Genomic DNA, 27,100 nt, shown 5'->3' with positions numbered 1-27,100 from the left:
ATGCTATATAGTGTGGCTGAGCGAGGTACACAGAGTGGCAGTAAACAGAATGCTATATAGTGTGGCTGAGCAAGCGGTGTACTACTATTCCCAGCAGACACAGAGTGGCAGTAAACAGAATGCTATATAGTGTGGCTGAGCGAGGTACACAGAGTGGCAGTAAACAGAATGCTATATAGTGTGGCTGAGCAAGCGGTGTACTACTGTTCCCAGCAGTGACACAATGACAGGGGGGACCCTGGCTAGCGTGGCTGGAGCGCGAACTACCCTGCCTGCCTACCCAAAGCTAAACCCACAGACAAATGGCGGAGATATGACGTGGTTCGGGTATTTATTTACCCGAACCACGTGACCCGTTCGGCCAATCAGAGCGCGTTCGGGTCCGAACCACGTGACCCGTTCGGCCAATCACAGCGCTAGCCGAACGTTCGGGGAACGTTCGGCCATGCGCTCTTAGTTCGGCCATATGGCCGAACGGTTTGGCCGAGCACCGTCAGGTGTTCGGCCGAACTCGAACATCACCCGAACAGGGTGATGTTCTGCAGAACCCGAACAGTGGCGAACACTGTTCGCCCAACACTAGTCATAACTGTTGTTTTGTAGGATTTTGGCTTCTAGCTGGAGGTAAACAGCTTTTTCAATTAGCTTGCCCAGAAAGGGAAGGTTAGAGACAGGTCTGTAGCTGGTCATTGCATCTGGGTCCAGGGAGGGTTTTTTGAGGAGAGGCCTGATGATTGCTTCCTTCAGTAAAGCAGGAAATATCCCTGATTGCAAGGAACAGTTAACAATTTTTAGGAATACCGCTACAAACAGGTCGGGGCAGTTCAACATGAACTATATGAACTATATCTTCTGCTCTCCAGAGAGACATCATAGCATTCCAAAGAATTTACAGCACAATGAGTCAAAGGTACTGCACTATCAACAAGCATTTAACTTACATCTGTTCCCTGGGTTTATTCATGCCCTTGTTTGACTGCTTATAGCTTATTCTTATATACTACAAAATATATGCCCTTTGCAAAAAAGTAAAAGGAGAGTGTAGGGGACTAAAAGAGACCAAAAAACGCCTACTAGAATGCAATGCTTAGGTTGGTTTGCCTTCTTAAAACCAAAGGAGTTTGCAATAATTCAGCTTTAAGTGAACCCACTACTGAATATGCAAATTATCTCTTTATGCCCCTGAAAGCCAGGCTAGCATCCACAACCGCTGGTGTATAGCACGCCTATAGCTTTACATTTTACAGAGTCTTGTGGTCCTCATCAGTGCACAGCAGGGATTGATAGCGACAGCCTAAAATCAGGAGGGCGACGGCCAATATTAGACCATCAAGTGTGTGTGTGTGTGTGTGTGTGTGTGTGTGTGTGTGTGTGTGTGTGTGTGTGTGTGTGTGTGTGTGTGTGTGTGTGTGTGTGTGTGTGTGTGTGTGTGTGTGTGTGTGTGTGTGTGTGTGTGTGTGTGTGTGTGTGTGTGTGTGTGTGTGTGTGTGTGCGTGTGTGCGTGTGTGCGTGTGTGCGTGCGTGCGTAGAATACAAGGGTTACCTTTTCAAAAGTTGTTCTGTAGCTTTGTCTTTTAATAAAAGACAATTTAATAATTATCTTGTGGTGCAACTTACCTGCTGGGTTGTTGCAGGAGGGGGATGATTTTGAGCACGACAGCCATATACCGAAATTGAAACTGAGACAGCGAACAGCAGCAAGTATGTCAGAATAAACACAGCACGAATAGCATTGCCTCCAGTCTAGAAAAGCAAAACATAATTTAAAAAATGCAAGAAAAATCTGCAAAGCCATAGCTTACTGTGCATTTGAATGTTTCTGTAAAAAAAAGTACCTTGAGGTCAGTGAAGTCCCCCATATTGCTGGAGAACTCTACTATGATCACTCAGGACTCAGGAGCAGTAAGTGGAGAGGAAACTCACACACTTCAGATACATGTAAGTAAAACATTACTCCCATAATGTATCACTTGAACACAGTGAGTGAATTTGAGATTTTCTTAACGTGATAACAGCACATGTACCATGTACTGTATTTCAGTTGCATCACAATTTTTGTGCATCCACAGGGATTTGCATTTTGCATTTTTTGTGCTTTTTCAATTAGACGGCATGTTCGCTTTTTTGCCGCCCATTTCATTTGTGAAAAAGTAGTGATTTGCACAAAAAAATGCATGCAATTTTTTGGTTAATGAAATGTGTTTTCATATAAATTAACTTCATTGGTATGCACGGAAAAATCACAAAATTAAAATTTGCATTCAAATGCATATAAACATTGCAAGCATGTGAATTAAAATTTAAACTGAAAAATACAGAGGAAAAAAATAAAGATTTGCACATCATGACGTCTGAAAAACCCCTAAATGTCTGTAGTGGTTTGGTCACACGGCTGTCCCTCTGGGGGACAAGAGAGCGATCGGCTCTCATAGGCAGAAGCCCATGAGAGCCGATCGCCATAATTGGCTGGCTGTGGCAAGGGAGGGAGAGAGGGAGGGAAGATATTAAAAAAAAACAGTAAAAAACAATAACAATAATATTTATATAAAAAAAATAAACATGGAGGAGCGATCAGACCCCACCAACAGAGAGCTCTGTTGGTGGGGAGAAAAGGGGGGGGGGAATCACTTGTGTGCTGTGTTGTGCGGCCCTGCAGCTTGGCCTTAAAGCTGCAGTGGCCTATTTTACTAAAAATGGCCTGGTCACTAGGGGGGTTTAGCACTGCGGTCCTCAAGAGGTTAAACAAACACTTTCTTGCACTTTGGACTTAAAAATCTCAGTGTATGCAATGGTCATTTCACAGAGACTGCCTCAGACAAGTTCTTTCTTATTTTAATTTCATTTTATTTACTAAATCAATCTTTAATTATTAGATATGTTTTACATTTTTTTCAATAATCTTCTTATGCACAATTTTATTTTGAAATTCAATTATTTAAATCCTTTGGGTCTTCCCCTTGTTCTGAATGACTCCGAAAGAACCCTGTTTTCTGAAGAGATGATACCATATTTTTATATTATTATTTCTAGTTGGGTTGTCTAAAATAGCCTTTTAAAGAATAGTTAGATTTTATAATAGTATAGAGGAAGGGGTGGGGAGGCACATATGATTGATCAGGTGTCAATTGCAAACACTGAATGTGCTCTATGCAAACTGCAACCAGTGTACATGTGCCAAGACAGACTAGGAAAAAAAAATGACAACAGTCCATTAGTGACATTCAAAAGAAACAAGGTCGGGGGTGGTGTCACAAATAGATGTTTAATATTCTTTAAAAAAACTCATAAGTAATTCAGTCAAAAATATTTAGTTTACCATTAGATTTTCAAGCTCACGACAGCCATAGTAACTGCTAAGAATACGGCAATAATCAACAAAAAAGTCCAAGATGTTGAGTATCAGTCCAAAGACAGCGAAAATAGATATCACAATGTTCAAACCCAGTGAGCCTTTGATCTATGTGAAAAGACACAACAAAGAGACATGCTTAAAACCTCACAGATCGCTTAGGAACACTTTCATAGGAACACTTGTTCATTAAAAAAAGGGTAAATTGTTCACATGATTATGGATTATTAATGCCTGCTCATGCCTAACATTAAAGGAATAGGTACTGTTGAGTTGACATATCAACTAGTTTCACAGTTTAAATTACAATTTAAATTAAAACTATAATCTGGGGGCTCTTCAAATACAACACCATTTTCTTCTTTCAGCAGACTTTCATAGATAGTCATTTAAAAGGCAGGGCTGATTGGAACAGCTGAATTCTGATTTTTCTGAAATTCGGTGTACCGCAGGCGAAAACTGAATTTCGTGTTCCGAATTTTTGTGTTCCTAATGCATTTCTATAAAATTAAATGGCCCCGAATTTTGCAGTTGATTGTAAAGCTGCTGTACATGCTATCATCACCAAATTTGCCATGTATGTTAAGTAGATGAGTAGGAACATGGTAAAAAAAATAAATTGTGAAAAGACCTTATAATTTTTGAGAAAATTGATTTCAAAGTTTCATAGAAAAAATGGTTTTTAAACTGTGTAAAATGACACTGTGCTGCAGTACAGGGTACTGCTTCCCGAATTCCGAGTTCTGTATACATATTGTATACATTTCATGAAAACAGACAGCGTGGGGTCCCCCTCCCGAGCCTCCTTAACCCCCCCCCCCCCTTCCCATGCAGGCTGGGATAGCCAAAATGCCTGCCGCATGGGGCTTCACACCCTGAGCTATACCAGCCTCTAGGTCCATGGTATGGGGGGAGCTCTGGAGGAGAGGGGCCAAGCCTCCCCCCCTCTCCCCCAGAGCCCGTGTCCAATCCATGGTCAAAGGGCTTTTTCCCACCTCCTGTGCCCCAGGAGGAGGTATCCGGTGCCCCAGGAGGAGGTGAGAGCCACCGACGTCCTGGGGGTGTTCATGGTGGCATCCGGGGGTCCTCTTTAACAAGCTGGTCCCCAGAGACCTGCTCGATCCCCAGGAGAAATGAGATTTCCCCATTTCTGCAAAGAGTTAAAAAAATAAATAAAAACATGACAACAAAAAAAAGTCCTTTATTGTTCTAGATTAACCGGGGATACTTACATTGCGATAATCCCACGCCAGTATCCTCTTAGGAGGTCCACCGCACGTGGCCGATCCTGTCAAACTCCTGGGGCTGAATGGCTGTAGACAGCCTCTGCAATCTGTATTGCATAAGCTGGAAATGTGAAAATTGTTTTCTGAAACAAGAATTCTCGGCAAACAAAATGGCTTCTGGGGAATCCTGGAGGCCACATTAGAGTGTAAGAATGAGCATTATTTCACATGAATGGGTGGGTCCAGGGGACCAGGACACCTCCTGCTCTGGTTACTTGGACCCACCATCTATGTTAAAAATGCTTGTTTCGCCACTCTAGTGTGGCCTCCAGCAATCTGGGATTTCCCAGCGGCCATATTATTTGCATCACTGTTTGCCGAAATGTCTTGTTTCAAAGGCAAAATGTGTGTGTTCCCAGCCTCTGCTATGCAGATGCAAAGGCTGACTGTGACCATTCAGCGGCGGGAGTTCGTTGGTGTGGGAGGGTGGTGGGATGTCTTAGAGGATACTGGCGTGGGACTACTTCTGAGGATACTGGCATGGGACTATCGCAAGGTAAGTTTCCCCGGTGAATTTAGAACAATAAAGGACTTTTTTCATTATCATGTTTTTTTTAACTCTTTGCGGAAATGGGTGAGGGGTACTGTGTACCCCTACACACATTTCTCCTGGGGAGGGGTGGTGGGCCTCCAGGGATCCACTTGTTAAAGGGGACCCCCGGATGGCACCATGAACCCCCCAGGACGTCAGTGGCCCCCACCTCCTCCTTGGGCACCGGAGGTGGGGAAGAGCCCCTTGTCCCTGGATTGGACAAGAGCTCTGGGTGAGAGAGGGAGACTTGGCCACGCTTCTCCTCTAGAGCCCCCCCCCATATCATGGACCATGCAGGCTGGTATAGCTCAGGGTGTGAAGCCCCATGCGGCCAGGATTCTGCATTCTTGCTATCCCAGCCTGCATGGGGGATAAGGGGTTAAGGAGGCTCGGGAGGGGGGACCACACACTGTCTGTTTTCATGAAATGTACACAATATGTATACAGAACTCAGAACTCGAAATGCAGTACCCTGTACTGCCGCAAAGTGTCATTTTACACAGTTTAAAAACCATTATTCCTATGAAACTTTGAAATCGATTTTCTCAAAAACTATAAGGTCTTTTTTTTACCATGTTCCTACTCATCTGCTTAACATACGTGGCAAATTTGGTGATGATAGCATGTATGGGGGCTTTACAATTAACCGCGGAAGTTGGCACTATTGACTTCAATGGAAAAACGAACTTGGTACTCGGAACTGCCGAATTTTCGAGTTTCGAGTGTATACTCGGAACTGCCAAATTCCAATGCCAAACTTGAAACTTGGATTCCAAGAGCTCAGCCCTATTAAAAGCCACAGATTGAAATCATTATAACCAGAAAACAGCAGCAGCACCAGGAACCTAAAAGCTGGCGTAAAGGCAATGGGGGCAATGCTCAGGCACAGAACGTGCCCGGCCATGAGAGAACGAAGAGGGAGCGGGCGCAGCTGGACTGCCTCTGCGCCAACTGGCTCTGACTGAAGGACCTTCCGGGGCCGATGGCGGAAGATCCAGTTGGCACAAAAGGACTGTGAGGGAGCAATCAGCCTGGAGGGGTCTGGAGGAAGCCCCAGCCATGAATATTTTTTTTACACTTTAATAGCTTCGGTCCCAGGCCTGGATCTACCTCACTGAAGCCTATGGGCACAGTTCTGGCCCCTTAGACTTTGCCCTCTATGGACCTCCAAACCCCTCCAAACTGCAGTGCAAGTGTGCTGGCTGTCACCTCTCCCCTACTTCCCCTGCCTGGTGTAGACTGCTACAGGTGACCCTCAGTATTAAGTAGCTAGAGGTGTCCCTGACTGAAGAGACATTGTGGCAGTGGAATGCCAAGAGCTGGGCTCAAGACTCTGTATAGGGAAGGAGGGTGGGGGCCATTTAGGCAGAGCAATGAGCCGCCTTACCATCATCAGTCACCTGTAGGCACGTGCCTACAATGCCTTATGGTAAATCCGGCCCTGTGTGGACCATTTGAATGGGAAGTTCATTTTACATTGTGTGACAGTAGAATGAGCCAGGGAAACATTTAAAGCTTCAGATTTCTGGAAGTTTATCTTACATACAGTATTTAGATCAGGCTAAACTCTGTGAAACGTGCCACTAGGTTAGGTATTGTGATGGAGGGATTTCGAATGAAACAAAAGCAAATCATTTGCATCATCTGCAAAGGCTGAACTTTGAATTCTCTCATCATACCAGTGATATTAGGATCAGCCCTGACCATGTTATGGTAGGATACTTGCTTAACACGTGTTTCCATACCAATGCTCACATTACCCATTTACCACAGATCACACTAGATGTGCAATGCATGCTACTCTGCTGGCATTAGTACCGGTGATATTGTTATGCACTGCCTGTGCACAGCAATATTACCAGCGGTTCATATAACAGGCCTAGCTAGCTAGTAACGTGACAATTTGTATAGCATGGGTATAAAGATGGCATCGGTATAAATAATCCTGTAAAGGAATACATCTGGATATAAGCAAAAAGCCATATTCCAGTGCTATGTTTACCTGATTGTATGTAAAAGCTAATCTCTAGTGTTTGAATATACGCAATGTCCACTTACCAGACACATAGAAGCCCTGGACTCAGCTTTCACTGACAAAGACCCTGCAATGATGCACTGCAAGAAGCAAAGAAACATGTACTGTAATGAAAAGGAAATACTTCATGTTTGACAGCCTTATAAGAATATTTAGGTGAAAACTGTATGCCTCAGTCCATTTCCTGCCCAGTTATTAGTAACTATGCTCAGCAAAGTGGATAAATTCAAACCAACAATGCTATCTGCACTGCATAGATTTTGTGTGCTTACCCATGTTTTTCTTATTTTCTTGGTTTTTAGGATGTTCTAGGCCTGGCCAAACTTTGCGTGGCCTGGGCCGCATTGTTAACATTCCTGGTCTCCTCCTTTTTTTTCCCCCTCCCTTCCTGCAGAGTTGCGAGCGGGCGATTAGCGGGGGTTAAAACTTACCTACCGTGTTTCCCCGAAAATAAGACACTGTTTATATTATTTTTTGCTCTAAAAGATGTGCTAGGGCTTATTTTCAGAGGATGTCTTATTTTTGGGCAAACACTGGTAGTTTTCCTATACAAAATATACATACTGTATGCCATGCTGAAAAACAAGCAAAACACACAGAGGTTGTCGTTTGAAGATATTGTCTCTCACTTACAAGAAATTGATTCTGCTGATCTTGTGAATAAGTCTATTTCTTGCAGGCAGAGAACTCTGTCAGGCTCCCTAGAGCATAGGATAAGCTGTGTGACTGTGTGTGTGTGTCCTGGGAAGAGATGAAGAGGTGAAGAGCTGCTGATGCTTATCAGGACAGATCAGAGAGTCTGGCTCCAACAAAAACACAAATTGCCTGACACATATATAGGACTGTGTAGAATTAACATTATACTGCTGCTCTCCTGTATCCAGGCTTTGTATTCAGTGTGACTTGCTGGTGTCATGTAAGCTGCTTGCTAGGGCTTAAATTCGGAGGATGTCTTACATTTCAAGCATTCTTGAAATTCCTGCTAGGTCTTTTTCTCAGGGGATGTTTTACTTTAGGGGAAACACGGTATTCACTGCTTCCTGCCTCGCATCTCCATGGTAAAGGCGTCACGTGACATACGTCACATGACACGCCAGCATATCACACGCGGGCAGTCAGCATGTCATACGCTGGTGTGTCATGTGAGGATGTGCACGTGACGCCATTACCATGGAGACACGATGCAGGAAGCAGCAAATGGGTACGTTTTAACTTCCACTAATAGCCCACTTACGACATTGCGATGAGGGAAGGGGGAAAGAGGAATTTGGCTGCCTATTGGCAGCTGAATGTACAGCTCATGTAGGCCAGATATGGTTTGCCAAGCAATGTTCTAGTAGTTTCAGCCTACATTCCAGTGTGATGATAAGCTAACTGAATTCCACCCAAGACCTGGTTACAATCAGGGGAGTTGCTAGGCCCAAAGATCAGTTGCATGTTCCCTGCATCTATTCTGGGGTGCCCCAGATTTCCCCCCAGGCAGAGTCAGTGGTGGTGCCTCAACGGGGGGCATGCTGGGAGCTGTGGTGCATCAGTTGCAGATATGGTGGGTGCTGTGATGCCTCTATGTGGGCATACTGGGTGCTGTGGTGCAATGCTGGGCACTGTGATCCCTTTATGGGGGCATCCAGAGAGCTGTGGTTCTTCTAAGGGGGCATTTTGCTATTCAGACCTACTTAGACTACTGTCAAGTTCATCTAACTTTGGCTTCACCCATGGCCACACCCATTTTCTGGTGGAGTGCCCAAACTTGCCCTGGATCTCTTCAGATCCTAGCAATGCCCCTGGTTACGATACAGATAAGATTTGACTGTGCCAAAGAGACCAGGTGTAAATTATTGACAATTCTCTTTTTCAATGAATAATGTGGTGCAGAGAGTTATAGAATGTACCACATCATCACTACATCATTGCTTTAGTAAATGATACTGTTATAAGCATTACAGAAATAGTATAACGGTGCATACACACATGCGATAACCATCAGCCAAAATGGCTGATAACGACCATTTCAGCAGACGATTGTTATGTGTATCCAGCGACCACTGATTCATCCTGCTCCAGCATCAAGAGCTGATAGGGATCCATCATGTTGTATCCTTAATGACCCCCAATGCCCAAGCACAGCCGATCACAATTTTATTTTAACTCCCCACCCCAACCGATGGAAGCTGCTTCATTGCGCACTGATAGGCATCCCTTCACCCCCCCCCCCCCCCTTCATGGCAACAGAACACATTGATAGCCTCCAGGATAGGGGTGCGTCTGTACAACATCATTCCCTGAATTTTGATTCTTGAGACACGTTGTTCTTGTGTCACTGACATGCCAAGACTTGAAAGCTGATCATTTTTGTTACTTACAAATAATCCTCCCCAAAAGGGAATTCCACTAAACAGTGCAGTAAATGTTAAAGTGAAGATCTGGCCAACACCCAAGCCGATGTGTAACAGTCCCACAAGGATCAGGATGGTCTAGAAACAAAAGAAGGTGGCAATTATTTTTCATCTGTCTGTGCTAAGCTGACTTGCAAGGTCAGGTTAAAGAGGAAGTGGAAAGGAAAGATAATTTTGAAAGCAAACAATTTATGTTTTATCAAATAACATTTCTGCAAGATGTATGTATGGATGTAGAGGTGTATTTAGCTTCCAAGGGCAACAATGGTTGATTTGCATATATTCAGCAGTGATGCACTGGGAGACATCTCAGAGCTCACTCCAACCTGAATTATCACAAATACTTTCTGTTTTAAGAAAGCAAACGTTTGTTTTCCATAGCATTTTAGTAAGGGGGCTTTTTAGACCATTGTAGCCCCTTACACACAATGAGTTCTGGTTCACCATGAGCTTGCTGGTTAGTCTGTACTGCATGATGTACAAAACTATGCATATATTTGTACTGTTAAACCATTATGTGGCAGAAAACTGTATGTGAAAATGGAGATGTTCAATTTAAAGAAGAATTCTGCCAAGTGTGGACAACACCCTCCTTGTGGAATACAAGATTTTATATTTTAGGCTGCTTTTACAATTGGTGTGGTGCAATTCTGAATGTTCCCCCCCGCACAGCAGCTTAGAAGTCGTACCACACGTTATAGCCAAACAGTTTAGTGAGGCATACTTTCCATTGAGAGTATGCCTCACTTCCGGGAATAAAAGGTGTATTTCTCTATGATTTCCTTCTGTCATGTGCAAGACTTCAGGTCCACTTTAAGTACAGCACAGATGTCAAATTCTAGCCTTCGAGGGCCATTTTCATGCCAGTTTTTTGGATGGACTGAGAAATGGAGAAATGTATTCTATTTGATGAACCACGCCTTTCCTGATTCACTTTCATCAATTAATTAAAGATGTGCCAAAAATGTGTGAGGAGGACCTCGGACCTTGAGGACAGGAGTTCCACATCCCCAGCTTAAAGTCATTTCTGTTGACTGTAGGCTTAACCCTTCCTCTGACAGCTGATTTGTCCTAAACGCAAACATCTACTGCCAAGCAGTTTTTAGACATTTTGCACTCATTAAGTTTACTTAGCATGTTTGACAAGAAAACCTACATGAAATAGGACATATTGGGCTTGATTCACTAACCGGCGCTAAGTGTTAGCGCCGGCATAAATAAAAAATTTCCGGCGCTACGCTGGTTAGTGTGCCTTAGCTGAGATTAGTGTGCCTTATCTGAGTTAGTGTGCCTTATCTGAACTTAGTGCCCCTTAAGTAGCTTTGTGCACACTAAAAGATGCACAAAGCTACATCGCGCACTGCAGATAAGGCACACTAACCTCAGTTAACATCAAATTTGGACGGGATGTGGACAGGGACAGAAGATTGCAATATAGAGCATTTATGAGTGGGACCTTTTCTGAGGATATTAGCGTGGGAACTTTTTTTTAAAAGGTGCAGGTAAGTATTTCTGGTTAATTAAGAGAAATAAAGGACTTTACTCGTTGTGTTTTTATTTCATTTAACCCTTTATGGAAATGGCTAAGGGGTACTTTGTACCCTATACTGGGAGGGGGTGGACATCTGGCGGTCCCCTTCTTAAAGGATATAAAAAACAGAAAATCCCGGCTCCTTCCCTCGAGCTAGGACATTTAAACACTTGCAGATTTAACAGGGAGTTGCTGGAAGGGGTGTGGCAAGCAAAAAAGCAAAGTCAAAAATGAACTTCCGCAAACTCAGGTAAATCCTCATGCGAATCCATTCACAAAAATCATGCAGCAATCAATGCTGTCCCTACAGCTAACTTAAAAGCTAGGATCTTCGTTACATGAATAAAGTCTTTTGCGTAGTCATATACACCGCGTAGAGGTAGCCCCGTGTCGTATGTGTCCTAACTCTGGCCCTGTAACATACATAGCACAAACATGCACTCATTCAGCGCATCTAAGGAATAGGAGCACATACCCTTACCGTCCTCCCTGGGACAGATAGTGCATCTAACCAATCCTGCAAGGGAGCTGCTAGTACCTACATATCTAGGCGACCTGCACATGCGCAGTAGAGCAGACCTGACTGGGATCGACTATTTCCGCCTATTTCAGAGCCAAGAGCCGCTACTGCACCAGCGCTGGAGCAGGGAAGGTAAATATTGACATGCCCGCTGTTTGAAGGGGCAGTGAAAGGCCACCATGGGACAGAGGAGGATGGTCGGAAGCCTCATTAGGATCCAGAGATTTCCCCCTCCTAAGGTAAATCCCCCCAGGGGCATTTTTATTGTTAGAGATCCTTTAAGGCTTTGTTGTTTTTTCAAACTATATGTTACTAATTTTCATTATATCCCTGTAGTATCAAATAAATTGTCATGGGGTTGATCACACAACTATCAACTGCATTTTCTCTTAAATTTTTTTTTTACCTTATAAAATTACTTTGCAATGCTTTTATAGTGGGGAAAAAATCACTCAATAAAAGTTTTTGGTTAGGTTTACTTCAATGTTAAAATACACCTGAACTGAGAGGGATATTTTCTTTCTTTTAAACAATATCAGTTGCCTGGCAGTCCTTTTGATCTCTTTGGCTGCAGTAGTGTCTGAATTAAACACCTGAAACAAGCGTGTTGCTAATTCAGTCAGACTTCAATCAGGACACCCGATTGGCATGCCTGTTTAGAGTCTATGGCTAAAAGTATTAAAGGGAGAGGATCAGCAGGACAGACAGGCAATCTGCATAGTTTAAAAGGAAATAAATATGTCAGCCTTTCACATCCCTTTCAGTTTAGGTGTGCTTTAAGTCTTTGCTGCATCTGTAATACTTTTTTTGTTTAGTTAAAAGGATGTATGTATACAGGAAAGATAAAATCTAAAAAATTAGAAATATTTAATCTATATATATGTACAATATATTTATTTTTCTTTAGAAATCCCCTTAACCAGTTCCGGATTTCTGCTACATATATATACTCCCCTGTGTTTACCACTAGCAAATCAGGGGTGTGTATATATATATATATATATATATATATATATATATATATATATATATATATATATATATATATATATACAGTGGGTTGCAAAAGTATTCAGCCCCCTTGAAGTTTTCCACATTTTGTCACATTACTGCCACAAACATGCATCAATTTTATTAAAATTCCACGTGAAAGACCAACACAAAGTGGTGTACACATGAGAAGTGGATCGAAAATCATACATCATTCCAAACATTATTTACAAATAAATAACTGCAAAGTGGGGTGTGCGTAATTATTCAGCCCCCTGAGTCAATACTTTGTAGAACCACCTTTTGCTGCACTTACAGCTGCCAGTCTTTTAGGGTATGTCTCTACCAGCTTTGCACATCTAGAGACTGAAATCCTTGCCCATTCTTCTTTGCAAAACAGCTCCAGCTCATTCAGATTAGATGGACAGCGTTTGTGAACAGCAGTTTTCAGATCTTGCCACAGATTCTCGATTGGATTTAGATCTGGACTTTGACTGGGCCATTCTAACACATAGATATATTTTGTTTTGAACCGTTCCATTGTTGCCCTGGCTTTATGTTTAGGGTCATTGTCCTGCTGGAAGGTGAAACAGTCTCAAATCTTTTGCAGTCTCCAAGAGGTTTTCTTCCAAGTTTGCCCTGTATTTGGCTCCATCCATCTTCCCATCAACTCTGACCAGCTTCCCTGTCCCTGCTGAAGAGATGCACCCCCCAAGCATGATGCTGCCACCACCATATTTGACAATGGGGATGATGTGTTCAGAGTGATGAGCAGTGTTAGTTTTCTGCCACACATAGTGTTTTTCATTTTGGCCAAAAAGTTCAATTTTGGTCTCATCTGACCCGAGCACCTTCTTCCACATGGTTGCTGTGTCCCCCACATGGCTTGTGGCAAACTGCAAACGGGACTTCTTATGCTTTCTGTATACAATGCCTTTCTTCTTGCCACTCTTCCATAAAGGCCAACTTTGTACAGTGCATGACTAATAGTTGTCCTATGGACAAAGTCTCCCACCTGAGCTGTAGATCTCTGCAGCTCGTCCAGAGTCACCATTGGTCTCTTGACTGCATTTCTGATCAGCGCTCTCCTTGTTCGGCCTGTAAGTTTAGGTGGATGGCCTTGTCTTGGTAGGTTTACAGTTGTGCCATACTCCTTCCATTTCTGAATTATCGCTTGAACAGTGCTCCGTGGGATGTTCAAGGCTTTGGAAATCTTTTTGTAGCCTAAGCCTGCTTTAAATTTCTCAATAACTTGATCCCTGACCTGCCTTGGACCTGTCTTGTGTGTTCTTTGGACTTCACGGTGTTGCTGCTCCCAATATTCTCTTAGACAGCCTCTGAGGCCGTCACAGAGCAGCTGTATTTGTACTGACATTAGATTACACACAGGTGCACTCTATTTAGTCATTAGCACTCATCAGGCAATGTCTACAGGCAACTGACTGCACTCAGATCAAAGGGGGCCGAATAATTATGCACACACCACTTTGCAGTTATTTATTTGTAAAAAAATGTTTGGAATCATGTATGATTTTCGTTCCACTTCTCATGTGTACACCACTTTGTGTTGGTCTTTCATGTGGAATTCCAATAAAATTGATTCATGTTTGTAGCAGTAATATGACAAAATGTGGAAAACTTCAAGGGGGCCGAATGCTTTTGCAAGCCACTGTATATACTCCCCTGTGTTTACCATTAGCAAATCAGGGGTATATATATATATATATATATATATATATATATATATATATATATATATATATATACATACGCACTGTTTACTTACCACCGCCAATCGCGATTCCTGCACCGTTTTCGGTGCCACCGCATCCCTGTTCTTCCGTGACCAGGGCGTAAGAATCATCCATTTTTAGCCCTGATCCCTGTGCTGTTATGAATGGGAGAGAGAGCGTCTCTCATTCATAACCCCAAGGAAACAGTTACAAACAATTTTGTTCCTATCTGCTGTAAACAGCAGCCAGTGAACTAAGTGTAGTGCCATATTGTGGCCAAAACGTAAAATACAGCCAAATACACCCCAATGTACCATAAGACACTTTTACATGCTGTTAATCAGTAGGAAGGCATGGCTTTAGCTTAGGACATAAAGAACACCCATGATTTAGAACAGTTTAGTTACCATTTTATATTATAAGAATGGGCAATTTTTGTAATAAAATGTATATCTGCCGAGGCTTAACTAGAAATCACTGGGCCCTCCTGTGAAACTTTGTATGGGGCCCCCTCCCGCTAAACCTCAAACCTGCAGAGAATAGAAAGCTTTTTCTCCCTGTGCCCAGACTCCTCAAGCATCACTACAGGACACAGCACTTGGGAGGAGTAAAAAGGCTGGGAGTAGAAAAGAGCTGTACACAAGACCCTGATGAACACTGAATAGGGACTGTCTACAAATCTGTGTCTGCAAAACTTTGTATGATTCCTTATCAGTGGCTGAGCAGATGCAGTCATTAGAACAATTGTGCAGAGAGCAGACAGCTTTTTCTCTCCTTGACCTTAGTTGTCAGTCTCTCAGGACGGAGGACCCCTGTGGCTTCTGGGCCATCCTGCGGCTGCATCCCTTGCAGTGTTACACCCCTATATACTGTATCTGTATTCAGTTTTAATTAAATGCATTAACAAAAATGGAATTCTAAACGTGAGCTTTAAACGTCTACATGTAAAGGTGCAATCACCATTTGGAAACACAGACTGGCGGTTGACTTCCTTTCTCACACTTACCCCTAAGGCTTTTGGTTTGCCCTCCAGAAATATCTGATGGAACTTTTGTGGCTGTGACGTCAGAGGTGTAACTGTAGGCACTGGACTGTTCCATTGCTGAGGGACAGCAGCCTGGCCAAATTGCTGTGCTGTAGGGACACTCCACATCTGCTGGTTTGGGGGGATATTATATCCAGAGGCCCCAGGAGGAGGGATATTCCATTGCACAGGTGGGGCTGTTGGTTGATAAGATGGTGGAACACCAATCTCCTGTGACTTTGCACCTCCAGGGAAAGACATTTTGAGGTCAGACTAGTAAAAGGAAAATGATTACAAAAAAAGTTTAACAGGAAAAATGGCTCATTGATTGGTTGTTTGATTAAACATATTAAGACAGTGGCTGGATAGTGTACAGAATTCAAATCTCAGTTCTTCCTGTTCAGTAAGTCAGCACATATTCCGTAAGGAGAACTTGGTCAAGACTCCCTAACACGTGTGAACGAAAAGAAGGCGCCAGGAAGAAAGGACCCGGCTGGATATCGAATTGGCGCTGGTGAATAACGAAATCTCAATAATGATAATCATCATTAACAAAATTGGTTAACAATAAATACTGTTTTAAAACAAACGGGAGATAATAATGAAAATATATTAATATTAAACACTGTTACATAATTCAACAATACAGCTTAACCCAACCCTACTCTCACACAAAACCCTCCCTTGGTAGTGCCTAAACCTAACCACCCCCTGGTGGTGCCTAACCCTAAACCCCTCGGTAGTGCCTAACCCTAACTGACCCCATGTGGTTCCTAACCCTAACCACCCCCGGTGTTGCCTAACCCTAACTGTGCCCTGGGTGGTGCCTTGCCCTAACCACCCTCAGGGTGGTGCCTAACGGTAACCACTCCACCTGCAGAAACACCCATACACGCATAGAAAAGATAATATCTTTGATAACGTAAAATCTGTATGTACAAAAAATGTATGCAAAAATTTATGCACACAAACAAATGTGGCCAAGCCTCCCCCTCTCTCCCAGAACCCTTGTAAAATCCATGGACAAGGGGCTCTTCCCCACCTCCTGTGCCCCAGGAGGTGGAAGGGCCGATGAAACCCTGATGGGGGTTGATGGTGGTATCTGGGAGTCCCCTTTAGAAAGGGGACCCCCGGATGCCCACCCCCTCCAAGAAGAAATGAGTATAGGGGTAGAAGGCAAAGATCGAGGCACCGCTTCTTTAAAATCCCTTTATTCCGGTGGGGGAAATAGCAGGTACATAGCAGTGGGGGTATCAGATGCCTGACAGCTGTTTCGCTGGCTTAAACCAGCTTCTTCAGAGGCAGATTGTACCTGGTACAATCTGCTATTTCCCCCACCGGAATAAAGGGATTTTAAAGAAGCGGTTCCTCGATCTTTGTCTTCTATTCCACTGGATTACAATTAAATTTCGGATGTGCACGCTCTGATTCCCATCTCCGGTTGTCTGCCCTGCTGCATTTGGTGCCAGGTACTGTCATTTCTTCTTCCATTTCATGAGTATAGGGGTACATAGTACCCCTTACCCATTTCCACAAAGGGTAAAGTGAAAAAAAACCACAACAAAAAGAAATACTTACCTGTACTTTTAAAAAAAATGTTCCCATGCCAATATCCTCGGAAAAGTCAAACGCTAATATCCTTTCATCTTGGGATCTTGGTTACGTTAATTGAAGATCTCCGTGCACCCATTGCCACTAGGGATGGCCCAAACGGTTCGCCAGCAAACGGTTCACCGGCGAACAGTTCTCGGCGTACTTTGGTGGTTTGCATTTGCAGTGAACCACGAAATTTTAGTTTTTGAGAAAATCTATTTTAAAATTCTCCTTCCGACCGTTGGAATATTAAACGCCCGCCAACTTTAGCGGTTAATAGCAAAGCCCCTTTAAAAGCTAGAAACACCAAAATTGCTGTTAATGTTAAAAAGTAGGAACAGGAGGAAACATTTTCGAAAAGACCTTATACTTTTTTAGAAAATCGATTTTAAATTTTCAAAGAAAAAAAGAGCCGATTCATTAAAAAAGAACCAATTAATTAAAAAGAATCGGCTCATTCATGAACTTAGAATGCTTAGAATGCATCCTATGCAGGACATATAGCTGCCGACTCCCACTGTCTCTCCCCACCTGCCTTCACCTGTCACCTTCACCTAGGCTGGCACCCGGTGCACCCATGGGCGCACCAGGTGCCAGCCTAGGTGAGGGTGACAGGTGAAGGCAGATGGGGAGAGACAGCGGGAGCCGGCAGCTATGCATCCCAAAGGACGCTTTCTCTTCTATGTGGGAGGCGTCAGAGATGTTCAATCAACTTAATTGAAGAACACAAGATAAGAGGATATTGTATTCGTTGGATCGTTTACTGAGGATATTGGCATGGGGAATGTTTTTAAAGTTACAGGTAAGTATTTCTGGTTAATTAAGAACAATAAAGAACAATAAAGGATTTTTTTTCGTGGTTGTGTTTCATTTAACCCTTTGTGGAAATGGGTAAGGGGTACTTTGTACACCTATACTCATTTCTCCTGGGAGGGGGTGGGCATCTGGGGTCCCCTTCTTCTCAGGGAGTCATCGCCCCCACCTCCTCCTGGGGCACCGGAGGTGGGGAAGAGCCCCTTGTCTATGGATTGGACAAGGGCTCGGGGGGAGAGGGGAAGGCTTGGCCGCCCCTCTCCTCCGGAGCCCCCCCATAACATGGACCATGCGGGCTGGTATAGCTCAGGGTGCGAAGCCCCACGTGGCCGGGGCTCTGAATTCTGGCTATACCAGCTTGCATGAGGGACAAGGGATTACAGAGAGCTCGGTAGGGGGGACCGCACATCATTTTTTTGTTTTCAGATTTCCCACACTCAGCACATAAAAATAATAAAAAAAAATATAAATGTTTTTTTAAAGGATTTCCAAGGACACAAGTATGAAAAAAGTGATTGCGGCTGCGCAGTCCGCATAGACGTGATTGCGGCTGTGCAGCTCTAGGGCCTTCTACCGCCGTGTCATCAATATGCGTGCATACATCGGATGCATCGGGAGGAGGTCCTAGAGCTGCGCAATCACGTCTATGCGGACTGCACAGCCGCGCCAATCTGTGGCGGCCATATTGAGGGGGGAATGAGAACCCGACCTGTTCGGAGGAGTCGGGACCCAACCGGGGCCGGTATTACTGCGGGAGCCATGGCGGAATGAACGGGAGGGCGCGGATGGCGTCCTTCATGGATCTGGATTATGAAAAGGTATTTCACTTTTTTCACATTTGTGGCCTTGGAAGTCCTTTAAATATTGTTTCCTGCTATCTTTTTAACATTTCCTGCAAATTTGGTGTTGCTAGGATGTAAGGGGCACTTCTGCACACCCATAACTCTGGTTTGCAGAGATGTAGGGAACCCAACGTTGGAGTGCAAGTACAACAATATGCCTTCTACCTGCATGCGACATGTTGTGAGCTTCAGACTTTGCTAACGGACATGGCAGCGATTTACGTTCATCACCAGCACCATTGCAAAAATAAACAGGTTTTTGTGACCCTAGGATATGATGTCTTTGGGTTAGGGGCCCGCAACTTACTAGCCCTGAGCCCCCTTAAACTCTGTACAAAGCCTGAAAATTTGGAGTCGCTCAGCCATACCGTTCGGCAGAAACCTGCGCTTTTGTACCCTCAAAACCTAGGCCCCAATAAAAGCCTATGGGAAATTTTAGCACTTTTGCACCCCCATAACTCTGGTTTGGAGAGATGTAGGGAACCCAACATTGGAATGCAAGTACAAAAATATGCCTTCTACCTGCATGCGACATGTCGTGAGCTTCAGACTTTGCTAACGGACATGGCGGTGATTTACGTTCGTCACTGCCATTATTGCCAAAAAAACAAGCTTTTGTGACCCTAGGCTATGAGCTCTTTGGCCTAAGGGCCCCAAACTCACCAGTCCTGAGCCCCCTAAAAGTTCCTACAATGCTAGAAAATTTTCCACTGCTGAGCCATCATCCTTTGAAAAGATTTGAGATTTTTGAAAGTGAAATAGGGAGCCCAATAAATGCCAATGGCAAAATTCAGCACTTTTGCACCCCTATAACTCTAGTTGGTTATCACCTGCCGACTTTAGCAGTTAATAGCAAAGGCCCCTTACATCCTAGCAGCAACACCAAATTTTCAGGATGTGTTAAAAAGTTAGTAGGAAACAATATTTAAAGGACTTCCGAGGCCACAAATGTCAAAAAAGCTAAATACCTTTTCATAATCCAGATCCATGGAGGACACCGTCCGCGCCCTCCCGTTCATTCTGCCATAGCTCCCGCAGTAATACCAGCCCCGGTCGGGTCCTGACTCCTCCGAACAGGTCGGGTTCTCATTCCCCCCTCAATATGGCCGCCACAGATTGCCGCGGCTGCGCAGTCCGCATAGACGTGATTGCGGCTGCGCAGCTCTAGGACCTCCTCCCGATGCGTCCAATGTATGCCCGCATATTGAGGCCCTAGAGCTGTGCAGCCGCAATTGTGTCTATGCAGACTGCGCATCTGCGGCAATCTTTTGGGACGCATAGCTGCCAGCTCCCACTGTCTCTCCCCACCTGCCCTCACCTGTCAACCTCACCTGGGCTGGCACCTGGTGCACCCATGGGTGCACCAGGTGCCATCCTAGGTGAGGTTGACAGGTGAAGGCAGGTGGAGAGAGACAGCGGGAGGCGGCAGCTATACGTCCTGCACAGGATGCATTCTAAGCTATACTAACGGTTCATGAATGAGCCGGTTCTTTTTAATGAATCGGTTCTTTTTTAATGAATCGGCTCTTTTTTCTTTGAAACTTTAAAATCGATTTTCTCAATAAAAGTATAAGGTCTTTTTGAAAAAAAAATGTTTCTCTATTTCCCACTGTTCTTCTTAACCGCTTCCCGACCGCCTAACGCACAGGGGCGGCCGGGATGTGGAGCCCGCAAGGACCAGCTCACCCACAGAGGCGTCGGTCCTTGTAAGGGCATGGGTGGAGCGATCGCGTCATCTGTGACGCGATCCTCCGCCTGCGCCTGTCTCCGTACACCCGCCGCAACATCCCGCCGGCCATACGGAAGCGCCGGCGGGATGTTAACCCGACGATCGCCGCATACAAAGTGTATAATACACTTTGTAATGTTTACAAAGTGTATTATACAGGCTGCCTCCTGCCCTGGTGGTCCCAGTGTCCGAGGGACCACCAGGGCAGGCTGCAGCCACCCTATGTCGCACCCAAGCACACTGATTTCTCCCCCCCTGCCCCAGATCGCCCACAGCACCCCTCAGACCCCCCCCCCCCCTGCCCACCCCCCAGACCCCTGTTTGCACCTAATCACCCTCCTAATCACCCATCAATCACTCCCTGTCACTATCTGTCAACGCTATTTTTTTTTTATCCCCCCCCCTGCCCACCGCCCCCTCCTGATCACCCCCCACCCCTCAGATTCCCCCCTAGACCCTCCCCAGACCCCCCCCCCCCGTGTACTGTATGCATCTATCCCCCCTGATCACCTGTCAATCACCTGTCAATCACCTGTCAATCACCTGTCAATCACCCATCAATCACCCCCTGTCACTGCCACCCATCAATCAGCCCCTAACCTGCCCCTTGCGGGCAATCTGATCACCCACCCACACCAATAGATCGCCCGCAGATCCGACATCAGATCACCACCCAAACGCAGTGTTTACATCTATTCTCTCCTCTAAACACCCACTAATTACCCATCAATCACCCATCAATCACCCCCTATCACCACCTGTCACTGTTACCCATCAGATCAGACCCTAATCTGCCCCTTGCGGGCACCCAATCACCCGCCTACATGCTCAGATTGCCCTCAGACCCCCCCCCCCCCTTATCAATTTGCCAGGGCATTATTTACATCTGTCCTTCCCTGTAATAACCCACTGATCACCTGTCAATCACCTGTCAATCATCCATCAATCACCCCCTGTCACTGCCACCCATCAATCACCCCCTGTCACTGCCACCCATCAATCAGCTCCTAACCTGCCCCTTGCGGGCAATCTGATCACCCACCCACACCAATAGATCGCCCGCAGATCCGACATCAGATCACCACCCAAGCGCAGTGTTTACATCTATTGTCTCCTCTAAACACCCACTAATTACCCATCAGTCACCCCCTACCACCACCTGTCACTGTTACCCATCAGATCAGACCCTAATCTGCCCCTTGCGGGCACCCAATCACCCGCCTACACGCTCAGATTGCCCTCAGACCCCCCCTTATCAATTCGCCAGGGCATTACTATTTGCAAGGAGAGTCCATGCACAGGATAAATCACCAGCTCAGGAGTGCCACTCATCCATCCATAGACAAACGCTTGAGAGTAGAGAAAGAGCAATGGTGCACATCCGGCTAAAACGTCATTTTATTACTTCAATTTAAAATCAATGAACAAAGGTTACAGACCAGCATCTTGGAGAGAGGTACAGGCAGTAAAGGGTCTACAGCCGTTTCGCGCCTTAACACATGTGGCGCATCATCAGGACCTGATGATGCGCCACATGTGTTAAGGCGCGAAACGGCTGTAAACCCTTTACTGCCTGTACCTCTCTCCAAGATGCTGGTCTGTAACCTTTGTTCATTGATTTTAAATTGAAGCAATAAAATGACGTTTTAGCCGGATGTGCACCATTGCTCTTTCTCTACTCTCATTCGCCAGGGCATTATTTACATCTGTCCTTCCCTGTAATAACCCACTGATCACCCATCAATCACCCCCTGTCACTGCCACCCATCAATCACCCCCTGTCACTGCCACCCATCAATCAGCCCCTACCCTGCCCCTTGCGGGCAATCTGATCACCCACCCACACCAATAGATCGCCCGCAGATCCGACATCAGATCACCTCCCAAGTGCAGTGTTTACATCTATTGTCTCCTCTAAACACCCACTAATTACCCATCAATCACCCCCTGTCACTGCTACCCATCAGATTAGACCCCTATCTGCCCCTAGGGCACTCAATCACCCGCCCATACCCTCAGAACGCCCTCAGACCCCAGCCCTGATCACCTCGCCAGTGCATTGCTTGCATCTATTCCCCCCTCTAATCACACCTTGAGACACCCATCAATCACCTCCTGTCACCCCCTAGCACAACTACCCATTTGCCCCGTGTGGGCTCCTAATTTGCCCCGTGTGGGCTCCTGATCACTCGGCCAAACCCTCAGATCCCCCTCAGACCCCCTTCCGATCACCTCCCCAGTGCATTGATTGCATCTATTTTCCCCTCTAACCACCCCCTGAGACACACATCAATCACCTCCTGTCACCCCCTAGCACTCCTATCCATCAGATCAGGCCCAATACAACCTGTCATCTAAAAGGCCACCCTGCTTATGACCGGTTCCACAAAATTCGCCCCTCATAGACCACCTGTCATCAAAATTTTCAGATGCATATACCCCTGAACAGTCATTTTGAGACATTTGGTTTCCAGACTACTCACGGTTTTGGGCCCGTAAAATGCCAGGGCGGTATAGGAACCCCACAAGTGACCCCATTTTAGAAAAAAAGACACCCCAAGGTATTCTGTTAGGTGTATGACGAGTTCATAGAAGATTTTATTTTTTGTCAAAAGTTAGCGGAAATTGATTTTTATTGTTTTTTTTTTCACAAAGTGTCATTTTTTACTAACTTGTGACAAAAAATTAAATCTTCTATGAACTCACCATACTCCTAACGGAATACCTCGGGGTGTCTTTTTTTTCTAAAATGGGTTCACTTGTGGGGTTCCTATACTGCCCTGGCATTTTAGGGGCCCTAAACCGTGAGGAGTAGTCTGGAAATCAAATTCCGCAAAATGACCTGTGAAATCCTAAAGGTACTCATTGGACTTTGGGCCCCTTAGCACAGTTAGGGTGCAAAAAAGTGCCACACATGTGGTATCGCCGTACTCGGGAGAAGTAGTAAAATGTGTTTTGGGGTGTATTTTTACACATACCCATGCTGGGTGGGAAAAATCTCTCTGTAAATGGACAATTGTGTGTAAAAAAATTAAAAAAATGTCATTTACAGAGATATTTCTCCCACCCAGCATGGGTATGTGTAAAAATACACCTCAAAACACATTGTACTACTTCTCCTGAGTATGGAAATACCACATGTGTGGCACTTTTTTGCAGCCTAATTGCGCTAAGGGGTCCAAAGTCCAATGAGCACCTTTAGGCTTTACAGGGGTGCTTACAATTAGGCACCCCCCAAAATGCCAGGACAGTAAACACACCCCACAAATGACCCCATTTTGGAAAGTAGACACTTCAAGGTATTCAGAGAGGGGCATAGTGAGTCAGTGGCAGGTTTCATTTTTTTTTTGTCGCAAGTTAGAAGAAATGGAAACTTTTTTTTTTTTTTTTTTGTCACAAAGTGTCATTTTCCGCTTACTTGTGACAAAAAATAATATCTTCTATGAACTCACTATGCCTCTCAGTGAATACTTTGGGGTCATTTGGGGGGTATTTATACTACCCTGGAATTCTAGCACCTCATGAAACATGACAGGGGGTCAGAAAAGTCATAGATGCTTGAAAATGGGAAAATTCACTTTTTGCACCATAGTTTGTAAACGCTTTAACTTTTACCCAAACCAATCAATATAGGCTGAATGGGTTTTTTTTAATCAAAAACATGTTTGTCCACATTTTTTGCGCTGCATGTATACAGAAATTTTACTTTATTTGAAAAATGTCAGCACAGAAAGTCAAAAAAAAATCATTTTTTTGCCAAAATTCATGTCTTTTTTGATGAATATAATAAAAGTAAAAATCGCAGCAGCAATCAAATAGCACCAAAAGAAAGCTTTATTAGTGACAAGAAAAGGAGCCAAAATTCATTTAGGTGGTAGGTTGTATGAGCGAGCAATAAACCGAGAAAGCTGCAGTGGTCTGAATGGAAAAAAAGTGGCTGGTCCTTAAGGGGTGTAAAGCCCACGGTCCTCAAGTGGTTAACATTCCCAGCAATTTTGGTGTTTCTAGCTTTTAAAGAGGCTTTGCTATTAACCGCTAAAGTCGGCGGGCCTTTAATCTTCCCACGGTCAGAAGGAGAATTTTAAAATTGATTTTCTCCAAAACTGTAAGGTCTTTTTGAATTTTTTTCCCCTCTTGTAGTCACCGAAAAAACTCAGGTGTTAGACCCCTTGAAACATCTTTTCCATCACTTTTCTGGCCAGCATAAATGTTTCTAGTTTGCCTCCCCATTGAAGTCTATTGTGGTTCGCAAAAGTGCCTTCGAACCGAACTTTTGCGGAAGTTCGCGAACCCGGTTCGTGAACCAAAAATCGGAGGTTCGGGCCATCTCTAATTGCCACACACCGCCATGCAGCTCTTGCAATACTCTGTATAGCTAAGGCAGTCAGTAATCTAGGTAGCAAGAAAAAAGGGTGGCGGCTGAGGGTGGACAAAAAGGGCGCCGCCATAGACTTTAATACAATTATTGTTAATATGACAAAAGCAGAAAAAAGGGCGCCGAGATAAATATCGTTGACAACATTAGAACATTAACATTTGTTTTTATGTACAGATTTTACGTTATCATCGTTTTTACCGTTTCTATGTGGAAAAGGGTGTTTCTGCAGAGCGAGTGGTTAGGGTTAGGCAACACCAAGGGGGGTGGTTAGGGTTAGGCGCCACCGGGGGATGGAAGGTTAGGCTCCACCGGGAGGGTGGTTAGGGTTAGGCACCATGGGGGGGGGGGGGTTTGGGTTAGGCGCCACCAGGGGAGGTTTCTGTGTGAGAGTAGGTTTGTGTTAAGCTGTATTGTTGAATTACTTAACAATTGTTAACATTAATATATTTTAATTATTATTTTCCATCTGTTTTAACAATGGTATTTATTGTTAAGCAAGTTTGACAACGATGTTTATTGTTATCAAATTATATTATCCACTGGTGCCATTTGATTATCCAGCCAGGCACTTTTTTCACGTGCCCTTTTTCATACACACATAATCTATGTAGTGAGGGGAAAAAAGGCTGTTGTATAGTGAAAGGTAGGGTGCACAATATATATAATATAATCAGCATAATCAGCATCTTAAAGGCAGCAATCCTGCCTGCCCAATAAATAGTACATTTAATATATTGTTTGCATTATTATTTAAATTGTTTAAAGCAGATTTGTAATGTTTTATATACCTATGTATAAACATATGTATGTCTTCAGTGTGACCCCCTGATGTTATTGCTGTCATTTTCACCACTCCCCGCTGCTGTTTTCATGTTTATTTTTACATTTATAAATTGGCTTTTTTCCAATATGGCCACAACTCCCAGAACTACTTCCGGGGTCATGGCCATATTGACAAAAAAGCCAATTTATAAATGTAAAAATAAATATGAAATAGGTGGCGGGGAGCAGTGAAGCTGACAGCACTAACATTGGGGGTTGCACTGAAGATATACATATGTTTATACATGTATATTGCAGCATATGTCCCGGCTCACTCTCTGAACAGTGAGGGATGGGACAACTACATAGGCGATCGCACAGAGGGGCGGGGATGGGTGGCAACAGGGAGGAGATGGGCGGCAACTGCTCTGCCTCTACCGGAAATATCATCTTCAACTTTAATGTCTGAGATATTACGAGTGGCGTACGGGGCCGGTGGTGATTGCCAGAGGACAATGACCCAGCATACAGGTATGGTGGCCTTCAAAGCACATATAGCTGCAGGGGTATATTTTGCTAACGGCATTGAGTTGTGAGGAACATTTAGTAAGCCTCACTCCAGTGTAGAGCAGTTTGTGCAATACATAGTGTAATGTGGTTTATTGAAGCTATTTTTCTATTGCTTGGGAACAGATTGATGTATTAGAAATACTCCATATGTAAGGTTAGCGAATGGAGGACGGAAAGTATGTTTTTATGTGTCTACCTACAAAATTGCTTGTACATGTATCTGAAGGATTCTCTTCCCCTTAGTTAAATATGTGACCTTTATTGGCAACAATAACACCCTGTCACCGAGACATGGGCTCCAGACTTCATCATGGCGTCCATCTTTTGTGACTTAGAAAGGAACCAAAATTACATGTTGTAGAATGTAGTGGATTATTCAGAACAACCATTTTTATGTTAAAAATAAAATAAAATAAATTGTATAGCACTTTTCTCCTGTCGGACTCCAAGTGCTTGAGAGGCAACCAATCAGTAGTGGTAGAGCCTTGCCCAAGTACTCCTTATTGAATAGGTACTGGCTTACTGAAAAGGAAGAGCTGAAAAAAAAAAAAAAAAAACGCTTTCTATATCTACATATAGCTGTATATTGGTTTGTAACCCCACGCTCCCAGTGATGCTTAGCCTAGGCTATGATGTCACACAGCCTTCTACCCAAGAGCATTCTGGGAGACCAGCTGTTGGTCCATCTCCCTTTGCAACAAACAAAAAACGGACATTCCACATTGATATACCTTGCCAGCTGTAAATCATTTATAAAGTAATATTGTAAAAAAAAAAATTAGCAATCTTATTCTTTGTTATATTCAGTAAAGTTCCTTTTTAAAGTAGCACATGACGGCACAGTTGCTATGTTAGAAAAGTATTCAACAAATAAACCAACCGCAGATCAAACAGGATCAATTTTATGTGACTCTCTGTAGTATGAGAAAGACTAATGTATTTCAGATTAGATCGTTACACATTATTAGCTAGAACAAACAGCTAGAACAAAGGAGTTTATGTGAAATTTGTAAGCTA

At 44.2% G+C, this 27,100-nt stretch overlaps 1 protein-coding gene across 1 annotated transcript in view; it reads right to left on the bottom strand.

Moving 5' to 3' along the window:
* Positions 1 to 19,663, bottom strand: part of LOC137535789 (membrane-spanning 4-domains subfamily A member 15-like) — a 31,159-nt gene extending 11,496 nt beyond the window's left edge. Inside the window, exons 1-6 of the mRNA XM_068257691.1 lie at positions 19,613 to 19,663; positions 15,379 to 15,669; positions 9,566 to 9,676; positions 7,226 to 7,282; positions 3,317 to 3,457; positions 1,618 to 1,743 (exon numbers count right to left, since the gene is read on the bottom strand). Of these exons, the coding sequence (XP_068113792.1) occupies positions 1,618 to 1,743; positions 3,317 to 3,457; positions 7,226 to 7,282; positions 9,566 to 9,676; positions 15,379 to 15,669; positions 19,613 to 19,663 (777 nt within the window). The remainder of the gene's footprint in view (positions 1 to 1,617; positions 1,744 to 3,316; positions 3,458 to 7,225; positions 7,283 to 9,565; positions 9,677 to 15,378; positions 15,670 to 19,612) is intronic.
* Positions 19,664 to 27,100: the final 7,437 nt, after the last annotated feature.

Source organism: Hyperolius riggenbachi, chromosome 10 (assembly GCF_040937935.1).
Source record: "Hyperolius riggenbachi isolate aHypRig1 chromosome 10, aHypRig1.pri, whole genome shotgun sequence".
NCBI classification, from domain to species: Eukaryota; Metazoa; Chordata; class Amphibia; order Anura; family Hyperoliidae; genus Hyperolius; species Hyperolius riggenbachi.
This window is presented reverse-complemented; position numbering and strand designations above follow the sequence as displayed.